At 42.6% G+C, this 15,574-nt stretch overlaps 1 protein-coding gene across 2 annotated transcripts in view; it reads right to left on the bottom strand.

The window, feature by feature from the left end:
• The window catches only part of RXFP1 (relaxin family peptide receptor 1), a 288,445-nt gene that overhangs the window by 94,960 nt on the left and 177,911 nt on the right, over window positions 1–15,574 (bottom strand). For both annotated transcript variants that reach the window (XM_032955172.2, XM_032955171.2), the window contains exons 7-9: window positions 9,999–10,070; window positions 4,391–4,462; window positions 889–963 (exon numbers count right to left, since the gene is read on the bottom strand). In XM_032955172.2, coding sequence (XP_032811063.1) covers window positions 889–963; window positions 4,391–4,462; window positions 9,999–10,070 — 219 coding nt within the window. The remainder of the gene's footprint in view (window positions 1–888; window positions 964–4,390; window positions 4,463–9,998; window positions 10,071–15,574) is intronic.

The raw sequence follows: 15,574 nt of genomic DNA, 5'->3' as shown, positions 1-15,574 counted from the left end.
ATTTTAAAAAATGTACACCCAGGTTTGTGAAAGCTTTAATCACCGCTTATATATTTCCAATGAATTGTGTGCATTATCACAGCAGACAATGGTTAGGTATAATGGCATTTGAAAATTCAATAGGTCTTTTCGATAATCGGACTGACAGCATGAATGTTTAAAAAATTTAAGACCCATTTCTAAAACCACCTAGCTCTCATGGTTTATTAGTCTCTAAATCGTGCTTTATTTAGTTCCCTATAATGTTTGTGAATAGTTTATATTGGTGTGATAGGAGGCTAAAGGATCTGTATTTTTTTAAAATCAATTGTGATTCTCTCTCGCTTAGAATAGAAGAACGATTGAGGCATCATTCAATGACCGAGGCATTTCACTCACGTATAAACATTTAATAACGCAACCAGTGGAAGTATGAAGAATCTCAGATCCGTTGAAAACAATCGTAATAACAATGAGTGGTAGTGAGCAAACGATTGAATAGCAACAAGTCTGTAATGTTGACCTCAACATAATAGTGCAACAAACGAACGTCACGTGCAACAGGTTTTCTGAACAGAGGGAAATACTTGTCTCAGGCACGCAGTTCTAAGAAATATATCTTTTATAGCCAGGCCAAATGCAATTACAGCACAACATAAAGAGGCAAAGCGTGAACATGATGGAGTGCTTTTGCAAAAAAATCTGTGATGAAAACCAACATACACCAATGTGACAGAGGATTTTTTTCTTCTAGTTAAGTCACTGCAGATGCACCGCAAGGAAACATTGATCAGAAATATGGAACATTGTACAAAAGCTAAAAAGTATAAATATAACATTTAAACGTAACACCTGCAGTGATCTCTGCCCAAAGGTTCCCCTTCATGTGCATTTAGTAGCGGTACTCACAACCAGTTCAGCTGTGGCATTCCTTTACAGATGGACTTCCTGGGTAATTCATGAAGTGTATTGTTCAGCAACACCCTGTAAACACACAATTTTAACATAAATGTGGGGAGACATTATGTTGGACAATATTCACGCGGCTTCAGTGTGCATCTATTCACAAAAAACTAAACAAATTGAATGATTCATTACAGCTGAATAACAAGTCAGCATTTCATCACAGATAACAGATGCTATCGCATGCTCAAATATCTCTATAAGGAATTAAACGTGGCAGCAGTCTTCTCTGGGTATGGATGGCCCTGAGCCATCAGTGGAAATTCAATATCCTCATGGTGGGGATCCAGTTTCTGAAAACAATGACCACTGTTGACTATCACCAATGTGGTACCTATTTTATTGATCCCAAAGGGTGTGTGGGGTAGGTAAGAGGATACGTAATCACTGACTGGGATTTTAACTCGAAATATTCCAATGTGGGTCAAGCACTCTCAACCACAGGACCAACTGGCTGGATTATTGCGATGCCGAGGAAGATTGCACGTGGGGTTTCCTCGGATCAAAGAGAGACCACCCTTCTCATCAACTGGTTTCACCGAGACACGAGAACCTGTCCCATGCTCGGCGAATTAGCCCAATGCAATCATTTGCAGAGGTACACTGCGAATGATGTTTTTTTTGTTGCACCGATTGCTCTTTTATACCGTTGTCTTTCATTCTCGGGAATTGGTTTGAATGCTACATTTTGGAAGGTGGATTTTTTTTGCGAAACGATAAATATTCAAGGTGAGACTGAGATGTAAAATACGAGCTCTTTATACCGACGCGCAGAGGCTGCTGCCTTTTATATTCGTGACAAGGGCATGAGCCCTTGGAGTTACATAAGCACCTACAGTAAGGGAAAAAAGTATTTGATCCCCTGCTGATTTTGTACGTTTGCCCACTGACAAAGAAATGATCAGTCTATAATTTTAATGGTAGGTCTATTTGAACAGTGAAAAACAGAATAACAAAAAAAACCAGAAAAACATGTTATAAATCAATTTACATTTTAATGAGGGAAATAAGTATTTTAATGAGGGAAATAAATATTTGACCCCCTCAATGAGAAAGATTTCTGGCTCCCAGGTGTTTTTTATACAGGTAACGAGCTGAGATTAGGAGCACACTCTTAAAGGGAGTGATCCTAATCTCAGCTTGTTACCTGTATGAAAGACACCTGTCCACAGAAGCAATCAATCAATCAGATTCCAAACTCTCCACCATGGCCAAGACCAAAGAGCTCTCCAAGGATGTCAGGGACAAGATTGTAGACCTACACAAGGCTGGAATGGGCTACAAGACCATTGCCAAGCAGCTTGGTGAGAAGGTGACAACAGTTGGTGCGATTATTCGCAAATGGAAGAAACACAAAATAACTGTCAATCTCCCTCGGCCTGGGCTCCATGCAAGATCTCACCTCGTGGAGTTGCAATGATCATTGGAACGGTGAGGAATCAGCCCAGAACTACACGGGGGGATCTTGTCAATGATCTCAAGGCAGCTGGGACTATAGTCACCAAGAAAACAATTGGTAACACTACGCCGTGAAGGACTGAAATCCTGCAGCGCCCGCAAGGTCCCACTGCTCAAGAAAGCACATATACATGCCCGTCTGAAGTTTGCCAATGAACATCTGAATGATTCAGAGGACAACTGGGTGAAAGTGTTGTGGTCAGATGAGACCAAAATGGAGCTCTTTGGCATCAACTCAACTCGCCGTGTTTGGAGGAGGAGGAATGCTGCCTATGACCCCAAGAACACCATTCCCACCGTCAAACATGGAGGTGGAAACATTATGCTTTGGGGGTGTTTTTTCTGCTAAGGGGACAGGACAACTTCACTGCATCAAAGGGACGATGGACGGGGCCATGTACCGTCAAATCTTGGGTGAGAACCTCCTTCCCTCAGCCAGGGCATTGAAAATGGGTCGTGGATGGGTATTCCAGCATGACAATGACCCAAAACACACGGCCAAGGCAACAAAGGAGTGGCTCAAGAAGAAGCACATTAAGGTCCTGGAGTGGCCTCGCCAGTCTCCAGACCTTAATCCCATAGAAAATCTGTGGAGGGAGCTGAAGGTTCGAGTTGCCAAACGTCAGCCTCGAAACCTTAATGAATTGGAGAAGATCTGCAAAGAGGAGTGGGACAAAATCCCTCCTGAGATGTGTGCAAACCTGGTGGCCAACTACAAGAAACGTCTGACCTCTGTGATTGCCAACAAGGGTTTTGCCACCAAGTACTAAGTCATGTTTTGCAGAGGGGTCAAATACTTATTTCCCTCATTAAAATGCAAATCAATCTAGAACATTTTTGGCATGCGTTTTTCTGGATTTTTTGTTGTTGTTGTTCTGTCTCCCACTGTTCAAATAAACCTACCATTAAAATTATAGACTGATCATTTCTTTGTCAGTGGGCAAACGTACAAAATCAGCAGGGGATCAAATACTTTTTTCCCTCACTGTATAAGAGTCCTTTGTTTCAGCAGCCAGGCTCGTACATTAACAGCAAAAGAAATACGATTCCTCCAGTGTCAGGACTTTAACTAAACCAGGTGGGGCTCAGATTATTCAGATGGGCCAAGCTGGTAGACGTTCGTTTCACCGAATTATAAAGGTCGAACTATTTGACTATGTTCTTTGTTACTGTGCTACCAATAAACACAGTAAATATATATTTGTAAGCTTATTATGGGTATTTCGTCTCTCCCAGCATACATATGATATAACCACCATCTATAAACTATTTTAACTGCAATACTGCAGTCGTATATTTCAGCAAAATTTTGCTCTGGGACTTTTAGTTAACCGCCATGTGTGTATTGTAATTCTAATATCTGGAGAGTAATCCACAAAGGCGATGGGGGAGGGAAACTTAAAATGTATCTACTGATGGGTCAGTAACCTATGTGCTCCACTACCTCGCATAGGTACCGATCTGACCCTGCAGGTGGCAGTGTGGTGCCACCTGATCTCTATGTGATCCACCAACCCTGACCACAGGCATGTGCCACCCACACCCCGGCACAAAGTTAAAATCATTTACAGGCTACACATTTGATTTACAAATATATATATACGTACTGTGATTATCACCGACGATAACATATCGACAGTGACGACTTGTAGTCACGGTCTTGGATTTGCTCGTACTGCCGTCTGGTGATTTTTTTTTTTATTAGTCAAGTCAAAGTGCCTCCATACTCAAATAAACATTGGGCATTGCTAATTTTCGTGATTGGTCACCCCAAGCCCACAGTGGAAATGCAATGCCACAGTACCATGCATGGCCAGTCTATCCAATTGTCGGCGGACCACTCTGGGGAACAGCGAGCGTCACATCATATGGAGGTAGTGCGAGCTTCACCCGAACGAAAAAGACGCAGCCAGGAAGATTCCTCTGGCCTAGTTTTCAATTGCCAACAATGCATGCAAAGCTGCAACGCAAGACATCAAAGCAAACTTACAGCATAACGAGGGATTGCAGGCCAAGGAAGGACTTCTGTGATATTTTAATCAGCCTGTTGTTATCGATGATCCTGCAGAGAAGGGGGGAAGGGGAGGCGAGAGAAATGAAGGCATGTTGCGTTAACGGGCACGTGCGTGCGTATACCGTATTCTCTGGATTGTAAAGACACCGGTGTGTTGTGTTTACATTTCCAAAAACCGTTTGATTGCCAAACGTTTGGGGGGGGGGGGGGGGTGCACCTCATAATTCCGCATGTGGCGTGGCACGTGGACATGCAAATTCACAATCTCACTCCGGCGTCCAATCTATATACGCAAGCCACGCGCATTCCACCGGGTGGTTTTGAGGAAAGAAAAACATGCATATACTTGGTACTGCACGCAAGCACAGGATATATAAATGTACATGTTTTATTTACATGTGGAGATGGAACTCAGTTCTATTGTATGCGGTATATGATTTCCCTGGCCCCGTCGTAACAGTGTTGAGACTAGCAGCTAGCGGTTGTGCACCATTCCCAAGGCAACAACGGCGCTTGTGGTGTATTTTGTACTGGTGCGGTCACTCGCACAAAGTGCGTGTAAAGTTGGGGGTTGCGTCTTTTTTTTCCGGTGCATCGGTTAATCCAGAGAACACGGCAAGGGAGCAACGCAAAACAAATTTGTCTACACCAGCGGTTCCCCCCCCCCCCCCCCCGTCTGTATGTACATCTAAGCTAATCTCTCAGAATAGCTTACAACCAAGTTAAATATAAATTTAGCTTTAAAGCTTTCGTGACTGCAGAGATTCATATTCTTGGTTCTTTTGGTAAAGTCACGTGACTTTGCCGAAAGAACTAAGAATATAAGTTAAATATAGTCGACCAATCTGAAGGTGTTCACGAGTTTAAGGCTTAAACCTTTAAACACGGCAGCTGGAAAGCTTATACGCTGCATTCAACCGTGTTTCTCGAGTGGATTATCATTCTCTGGAAATGAGATACTATTTTGCCAATAAGGGATATGAGTTTCTAACAGCTCCAAGCAAGAGTTAATCACACGCTTTGCGCTGTGATTAACTGACGTTCACTCAGTTCCCCAGATAGCTCTGGGGAACTGAGTGAACGTCAATTATAAATGATGATGGGGTGAAACCGATTTCCATTTTCACATGTTTGGGACTTACCAATCAAAATCAAGTCTAAGTGGCCCTATTCTTTATTGAGCGGTGGTTGTCATCATGATCATCATCATGATCCATGGGCAGATATCTTGTAGGTGCCCACTGCACATTTCGTCATTTGTTTCCACTTTCCTCTGTCTTGAGCCAGTGCCACGTCGTTCTGGTACCAATCTCTTACGTCGTAAAGCTAGCGGTAGTTGCACTTTTCTTTACTGCTGGCCTTGAGCAAGTAATGGGAAGTTCCACTTTTTCAACGAAGGAGACTAAAAGTCATCTCGAAGGAAAGTTGCGACTCAGTAAGTGGAAGGCTATTTTCTTGTAGATGTGTATCGAGGCAGCGTGTCTCCAGGCTCTCAGCCATGAGTTTGAAGCTTTGTTCATAGAAAATAAGAATTTAAACACGAGGGTCTGGTGCATCGCTTTTAAAGTGCTCTCGCAACGGGCATCGTTAATGAGTGCCAGAAAATAAACTTAAACGTAGTTTAAGTCTCTTTTCCCATTTTCTCATAAATGCAGCCTCAAGCTCACGTCAGTTTTGGGCACACGGTACCGGCAAGTAATTACCAGACAATGTTGTTCTTTTGAATTGAATATATTTTTCATTCATTCAGAATGAATTTAAGATTCTGATTTTATATTTAATTCATCCACCGATGACCTCCCACATCCAAGTTGGTACTCATTTTGCTGACTGCAAAGAGGCATTATCTTCGATTTAAAGCTTTCTTGACTGCAAGGATTCATCTTCTTTGGTTCTTTCGGTAAAGTCACGTAGAATGAGAATAAAATAATAAATTGATATAATAAAATAACACAGCACTCCAGCGCTGTCCTCCAGACAGTCTCGTCCCTTCACCTGATGAAGGCCGCTTGTGTTGTGGCCGAAACGTCGTGAGAATATTGTGTTATTTTATTTTATCAATTTATTATTTTATTCTCATTCCACGTGACTTTACCGAAAGAACCAAAGAAGACTCATTATCTTCGTTTACTCTGTTCAGAATTCAACACATGACCCTGTAACCATTTGTCCATTATTCCAGCGCACTCTCTGAATAATTCACGTAAGGCTTGTGCTAAAAACTGACTTATCGTAGGCAGGGTTACTTTTGAAATAAATTCAGCCTCTTACGTGCTATTGTCTAAGTAATATCGTATCATGTGTTTGGTATTTTATGAGTAACATAATGTGAGTAATTTTGTACATACAGTTAAAACCTCGTTATTTCGGTATTTGATAATTCGTAATTGGGAATAATTCCACACGGCTGCGCTTTCGGCATATACACAGTATAAGTAATTCGCCATGAGCCGAATTGCCGTACCAAATGATCCAATTTCGGCATTCACGTGGAGCGACGCTGCGCACCACGACCAAAACAATGACTCAGTCCAGTGGCGGCGCGCGTGGTGGGCGTTAGTGCAGACCTGTTGTTGCTTAGGACTGTACCTTGTTTATGCACTCTGTGCAAGCCAGCCCTTTGAGAAATGTAATAGAAAGGGGCTGAAGTATAAATCCCTTCGTCTTCGAGACAAATCCAATATTTTGGATATAATTGATGCAGGTTTGTCAATACGTATGGTGTGTGAAGAGTTTGGAAAACAAATTTGGAAATGTTTTTTTTTTATATTGGGGCGGGAGACACCGGGGAGTACCATTGTACATAATTCGGGATATTGGATAATTTGGCAAGGCCAGAGTCCCATGTATATCGAATTAACAAGGTTTATTGTACTTCGTTTGGTTGATTTAAAATCAGAAATATTGATAATTCTAGGCAACGTAATAAGGTAAACATGTTTTGACTGCTGCTTGTGTTAGCCAAAGTAAAATATCCTTTGCAATAGGTTTTCAGTATACGAAAAAAAAATCATGATAAAAATGAATCAACTTGTGCATGCTCAGCAAAGGTAAGCTGATTGCACACCAAACAGGAGGAATAATGTGAAACTATAAACTAAACTACTTTATATTTTTTATTTAAAGCTTGCGTGACTGCAGGGATTCATATTCTTGGATCTTTCGGTAAAGTCATGTAGAAGGGAAACAATAAAATAATAAAAATATAAAACAATAAAATTCTCACGACGTTTCGACTGCAACACAAGCAATCATCATCAAGTGTGAAAACCACAGCAAGAAAATTTGAAAAAACTTGGCGGTTATTTTTAACGTTAGCACCATGGAGAGCGATTTGACAGTTTGTTCAGATGGACGAGTCCATCTATGTTCGGACAAGAGGAGGGGGGAGACGAAAATAATGCATGCGGTCTGAAAGCCACCGTAAGTGTGGTAAATCTGATGGCTGGGTGTATGGAATTGATGTGGTCGAAGAATTGGTCTAAAGCAGGCCAGCCATGTGGCCAGATGACAAAAGCTACCTTTTTTGGATGTCCTAATAAAAAAGAGACCTGATGGTTCAATGAGCCACTCTGTCTACAGGAAAGCTACCCATACGGATGCTTACCTGAAACCGGATTCCCACCACCATCCATCCCAGAAGAATTCCCTCATCAAGACTCTGCATCATAGAGCCCAATGCATATCCGATCAAGGGACACATAGCCAGTGAACTCAAGCACGTACACCAAGCTATCAAGGCTAATGGTTACTCCGACTACACAATCCGCAAAGCTATCACTCCAACCATGAAGAAGGACCCTCTTGAGGAGCCTTTCTAAACCATCACTTTACCCTACATTGCGGGGATCACAAAAAAGATCTCCAAAAACTTGAATAAACACAAGATCCATGTCCGATTCAATACATTACATGAAATCCGTGATCTGGTTCCATCTGTAAAATATGTGATTCCGGACATACAGTACCCTGGCGTCTACAAACTAAGTTGCCTCTGTGGTAGTAGTTACATTGGAGAAACCAAACGCCATATCTCGGACCGCATTCGTGAACACAAAGCAGACCTAAAACACGGTAGGAACAACACCTCGGCCGTGGCAGATCATTGTTATAATTCAGTAGGCTCACATGACATTGACTTCTCCAAGACGGAGGTTCTCTGCAAACCATCTGGCTACCATGAGAGATTCGTTCATGAGGTTATCCACATATACAAACACAGAGACAATTTCAACCGAGAAGATGGATTCTGGCTTAGCAATCATTGGAAGGATTTGATCAACCATTTTGGGTCTTAGTTGATTTTTCACGCTTACGGTGGCTTTCAGACCGCATCCATTATTTTCGTCTCCCCCCTCCTCTTTTCCGAACATAGATGGACTCGTCCATCTGAACAAACTGTCAAATCGCTCTCCGTGGTGCTAACGTTAAAAAAAACCGCCACTTTTTTCAAATTTTCTTGCTGTGGTTTTCACACTTGATGATTATTGCTTGTGTTGTAGTCGAAACGTCGTGAGAATTTTATTGTTATATATTTGTATTATTTTATTGTTTCCCTTCTACGTGACTTTACCGAAAGAACCAAGGATACTTTTATTTTTTAAGGTAAGGCTCACCGAGATATATAGCTCTTTTTCAGAAGCAACCTGGCCACAAATGATAGCTCAACAAAGTGGCTTATCACGGGCAAATTTATAACAGGCAAATACTCTAAATGCACGTTTATTCTAAATGTGCAGAGAAGAAACAGAGGAGCCGGAGAAAAAATCCAAATATACAGCAGACATCAGGGTCGAGATAGAACCCATGGCCTCCTATACACCAGGTGAAGTGGTTAACATCTCGCCAATGTGGCGCCCGAATACGAATTACCAGTACATGCCAAGAGCAATATGATAAGCCTAATGCCTCTCTTGTCATGTGTCCCTGTTTGACGTTGAACACACACTCTCGTGTATAAAAGACAAAGGTGCAGTTGTGTAATTGCTTGTGCTCACCGCTGTTTTCAGAAGGACCTCCACTGAAGGCAGCTGCAGAGAACCCCTCTGTGTGGTATTGGGGCTAACCTTGCACGCTGGCAAGACGTCTTGTAAAAAAGGTGGGAGTATCCACATTTTAACCCACCATATGGCCTGCCAATAAACGACCTGATGTGTGCCCATTTATTTTGCTGAGCGGACCCAGACGGACCGGTGGAAGTTAGGAAACTCGTCCATTGCTTCAACTGCAGTGACGGGTGACCTCTGGATTGCAAGCCCCTAGTGAGCTAATCACTTCCACCGCGAAGCCAACTCGGCACTGCGGATTCCACTTCCATCTGGGATCGTGTGGTGCGCACAATGCCCAAAGATCTGCTAATCCAGAATTGGACTCCTCAGCCACCTCCAGAGAAACCACCCAACATGACCGACGTCATCCTCGAAGGCCGAGGGACTGTCGCCGACGACGACCACTTACACAGCGACAGCATCCATGCATCCGTGTAGTATACTTTGCATGTAATGCACGGCATGCATGTGTTTGTGTGTCTACCTATACAACAACTACTAGCCAGAACGGTGACAGCTGAAGCGATGTCTCTTACAGCCACTCTAGCCAACGCAGGTCTTGAAACACTCTTGGCTTGAGCACGGTGATATGGTTGTGACTGAGATACCTGCAAAGTACAAGAACACTTGGGTTAGCAACAGTGTGAATAAGCGCTTTCACCAAGTGGCTTGAAACAGCAAATATCCCAACATCAACTCGTTTTTTTGCTATTTTTAGATGAGCCGGTCTGCGTTGTGCTTGGCTGCAGACGCAACTGCGTGTTGATCTTTCTGCCGGCATGCGTCTGTTTGCCATTCTGGGTACTTAAATCCCAAATGCTCACACATCCACTCTCCCCTGAAGTTATAAACAACACATTTTCTAAATCGTCTCCTTTTCTCACACCCAAAAGTGTGGATATTTACAAAGCTTGTCCATATAATAATGAGAATAATTTACAGCCCTTTGTCAATCCACTGTGAGATCAAGGCCTTCCCACACCATGTCGTCCACAGTGGTTGTTTTGACCATACTTCAGTTTGGGTTGCTGATGGGGGAGTGCAGGACCAATGTAGATATCACACATATAGCCTTACCAGACTGTTGGGGCAAGTGCTGTTAGTGAGCACCTATGAAGGCCGGCACGGCACATGAGGGGGTGGGTGGCCTGCACCATGCACGGTCGCCTTTGTCTCCCCAGTGGCGATGTTTACATACTGCACCCGGTACTTATTTGAGGCTGATTCGACCTAGGACAGTCCCAGGACCGAATGAGATCATCTTCAATGGTGTTGGCCATGAGCGGGAATTGAATTCGGGTCGCCGGGTTCATAGCGCAGTGCGCTAACCGTTGCACTACCGCTCCCCACATCGTGCAAAACTGTACTGTATATACAGGGTTAACCATTTATAGATACCCCACGTAAATACTAAACTAAACTTTTTATTTTACCAGGCAAGGCCCACTGAGCTAGTTTTCAGAAGCGACCTGGCCCCAAATGATAGCTCAACGAAGTGGCTTATCATGGGGAAATTTATAGCAGCCAAATAACAGCAAGAAACTAGAGGCAATACAATTTTTATTTAAAAGCCTATACACATCTCCCACCAATTTCAGTACACTTATTAAATCTCATAACACTCTCCTCTGTAAGATATGGAGCCTTCGTCTTCATGAATTCCAATCACATTTTGAGGAGAAAGTGAAAGTTTACCGCTATTTGTGTTTAGTTTATAGTTCTGCCCCCATGCCTCCGATTAGCACCATTGGCTATGTATGGTGCCAAGAGAAGTCCAACATATGTAGATACAATAGGATCATTATACATCAGTGGAGTATCTATAAACGGATCACCCTGTACTTGTGTTATTTTCAATAAATGGCTCCACATTTCCAAGCAAAATTCCATCCATACCAATAGCTATTGGGCAACCAAATGGAGTTGTACGCACTTAAACATTTTTGTCCATAATATATTCCAGCTTCTGTGTTTCTGGGCAACTTAACTTAATGATAACTCATTGGGGTTCATTATAATGTTTCCAGGGACACCTGGGGCGCCGTCGCTAAGTATGGGCTCGGCGAAGGGGGAAGCCCATTCCCAGTTCAGATATCGCTTCAGCCGTGGTCAACAATCAAACTCAGGTGGCCAAGAACATCGTGCAGTGCGCGATCCCGTGCCACCCACCGCCCCCCGCCACCACCCGTGGGCATAATTATCATCAACAACAAAGTTGGTCAACTCATTGCTAAACGAAAGCCGCCCCCAAGCTGCCAACATCTCTCTTGATCCCAGATGCAATCATTCATTGAGCACCTGTGCGCACACCGATTCCATTGCTCCGTCATCCTTGGAGGACGTTGACCTTGGCAACAACTCCATCATTATTCTGGGACCATCGGCCATCAATCCCTTCGAGCAGTGTGTTCTGCCATAGACCACTTACTTAGCAGTTTGAATGATGCCATTGATCTGCCCATTGCACTCCCATCCATGTGTTCCTCTTTATTTTTCCCCAACGTAACTCGGAGCTTGCATCGCGCTTCGTTGCGCGTATTCAAGATTTTTTTGTGTCCCCGTCAATCGCCGTGTCTCTGGAAGCGAATCTCACAGCACTAATTGTCTGGCGGTCTTTAAAAACTTTACGAAGTGCATTTACAACTTCATGCGTACGCTACTATGTAGTGCACTGCGTCTGTTGTTTTTTAATTAACGGTTCTAAAAGCTCGAAGGAAACATGACCACCGCCAAAACGCCTCGGGCAACTGAGTGGAAAGAGGCAAGTACGTATTACAACTTTGTGAACGTTGCTTAATGATATATTCAAGCATGTGTTCGTGGATAGAAGCTGTGCAGTATAATTCATAACTCGTTATTTAACCTAATGAGAACTCACTGGATGTTTTGTTTGTTACAAATATAGATTATGGCGATTTTAGGTGTATTCATCAGGGCAAGTAACGCTGTGCCAGAGCACTGGACTTATTATGGGTATAGGCTGTGAAATTAATCCCAGTTGTGGGTGGACTTAGCCCATTATTCCTGCACGGCCAATAAAATGAGCACTTTCATTGAAGTGAAGAACGTTGGTCTATGAAGAGACTGGCTCCTGTCAAACAAATGGTGGAATATTCACCACTGGTTCAGGGTCAGCAAAATAAATGACAACCACTCTCTTAAGCTGACAATGTTGCTTGTTTCATGGAGCTTGCACATATTTTAACTTAAAAGTTTGAATCAAGATTAAAATTATACAAATTAATTATGGATACAGTATAACCCTACTGCTGCTTATGATAATAATTCCCTCTATCCAGGAAAGCCTCGTGAAGACACCATCATCGGAGTGTTTCAAATCTGTAAATTGTAAGAAAACCCATAAAAATAGAGACATTGGTGCAAGATGGAAAATAAAAAGTTTAGAGTGTTTTGCCAATTCCATGAACGTATTCTTTGGCATGTAGGAGCAAACCGGAATACCTAGGAGAAAACCCGAGCACACAGAGGGCACATACTCCTCACAGGAGGATTTAAGCATCCATTTTCTGCACTGCCATCTCCTGACCACCTCTAAGCCCAGTGCCACAACAACCCAACGCGTTCCAAGTACTGGGTGTTTGTATGTACGTTGATCTTCTTTCATACCGTACGTAGCCAACCGTCACTTGGACACGTAGGCTTTCGCGACCAATATTATTCATAAAAAAAGGTTTTTGGGTTAAATCGTGTAAGTCTAAATGTGTCGTTAACCCGCCAGCACCCAAAAAGCTTTATTATGAGTAGCCAACCGTGCTAATCGGAGATGTGGGAAAGGACAACAAACTAAACACCAAAGAAATTCTCGAGAAATTATGCCAGGTGTGGCACCACACCTGGCTGAACAAATGAATACATGAAATAGAAGTGGTAAGGCTGATTTAATGGAAATATAATTGCATAAATAAGCCAAGCAACAAAGACAACAAACATAAACATTGACTAAGCATCGCAATCCTGTAAGAAATGCAGTTTGCCCTTCATGAGCCAGTTAAAGTAGGCCTCACATTTGACTTGTGTGGTAATTGACATTGAAAATGTTTTTCTATTTCCCTTTAAGAAAAGAACAACCAACTTGCATATCTTTTTTATATTCCACAGTCAAATAGAAAGAAAATAAACCATTACATTAATAACTTAAGAAATTAATTTAATTCGCTACATATCACATTTACTCGATATAGAATTATGCAACATTGTAAATTTGGGAATAAGTGGTATAATAACACGAATAAACCTTTAAACACTTTAAATATGTCAATGTTGTCTACTTGCTGAAACAGGCATCTCTGAGCCAATTTAACATTTCTAAAAACGCTGAGATGCCAGCTAGCAACATCAGCAAAGATGAGTGCTTTGAATTATCTCAATAAAAAAAGAGGGATGACATTGTCATCCTCTCAGCCGACAAGGGCAATGCCACTGTCATCATGGACAAAATAGAATATAACAACAAAATTCAGGAACTACTCAACGATGGCAGCTATACAAAAATAAGAAGAGACCCCACCAACAGCCTCGTTACTAAAACCAACAAAATCATTTCTGATTCAACAGCATTAATTGATCAAACCAAACAGTTCTCATTGAAACCTTCTGCAGCCAGGCCACCAAGATTATATGGCCTTCCAAAGATACACAACGAATATACACCCCTTCGTCCCATCGTCTCTACTATCAACTCCCCCACCTACAAACTGGCCCGTTTTCTGTCTGAAATCCTGCGGCCTTTTACTGGAAAAACTACCTCTGCGGTACTAAACTCTACTCACCTGGCATCGACAATCAAGGGTATTTCCCTTGTCCCCAGATGATCTGCTTGTCAGTTTTGATGTGGTTTCCTTATTCACCAAAGTTCCTATACCTGACACCATCGCAATCATTGAAAACTTGGTTCATCAAGGACTGCATACTGATGTAACCCCCCTAGTGAGACACTGCTTAACCAACACATACTTCACCTGGAATGGAACTTTCTACAAACAAACTGAGGGCACCCCAATGGGCTCCTCCCTATCTCCGGTTGTAGCCAACGTTTTCATGGAGAAATTTGAGACTGACGCCATCCAGACTGCCACTCTACGCCCTACCTTATGGAAGAGGTACGTGGATGACACTTTTGTAATTCTGGCCACATGGCCGACCTGCTCTAGACCAATTCCTCAACCACAACAATTCCATACACCCAGCCATCAGATTTACCATGGAAGTAGAAAAAGATGGCAAGCTACCCTTTTTGGATGTCCTAATTAAAAGGAGACCTGATGGTTCAATGAGCCACTGTGTCTACAGGAAAGCTACCCATACGGATTCTTACTTAAAACCGGATTCCCACCACCATCCATCCCAGAAAAATTCCATCATCAAGACTCTGCACCATAGAGCCCAATGCATTTCCGACCAGGAACACATTGCCAGTGAACTCAAGCACATACACCAAGCTATCAAGGCTAATGGTTACTCCGACTACACAATCCGCAAAGCCATCACTCCAACCATGAAAAAGGATCCTCTTGAGGAGCCATTAAAATCCTGAATAAACACAAGATCCAGGTCCAATTCAACACAGTACATAAAATCCGTGATCTGGTTCCGTCTGTAAAAGATGTGGTTCCAGACATACATTACCCGGGCGTCTACAAACTAAGTTGCCTCTGTGGTAGCAGCTACATTTGGGAAACCAAACGACATATCTCAGACTGCATCCGTGAACATAAAGCAGACTTGAAACAAGGTAAGACCAACACCTCGGCCATGGCAGATCACTGTTATAATTCAGTAGGCTCACATGACATTGCCTTCTCCAAGACGGAGGTTCTCTGCAAACCATCCGGCTACCATGAGAGATTCGTTCATGAGGCCATCCACATATACAAACAGAGACAACTTCAACCGAGAAGATGGATTCTGGCTTAGTAAGCATTGGAAAGACGTTGTAAACCATTTCCGTTCTTGATTGATTGTATTTTACGGTGACTTTCAGACCGCAGTCCATTTGCTGGCACTGCCTCTTAATACCTTTCACACGACGGTCAATGGTAAGGTTTATAGCATGTTGTATAATAATAAATAGTATAACAGAGTAATGTTTAAC

The sequence above is a fragment of the Petromyzon marinus genome, chromosome 16 (genome assembly GCF_048934315.1).
Source record: "Petromyzon marinus isolate PM22_M1 ecotype Great Lakes invasive population chromosome 16, UKy_Petmar_22M1.pri1.0, whole genome shotgun sequence".
NCBI lineage: Eukaryota > Metazoa > Chordata > Hyperoartia > Petromyzontiformes > Petromyzontidae > Petromyzon > Petromyzon marinus.
This window is presented reverse-complemented; position numbering and strand designations above follow the sequence as displayed.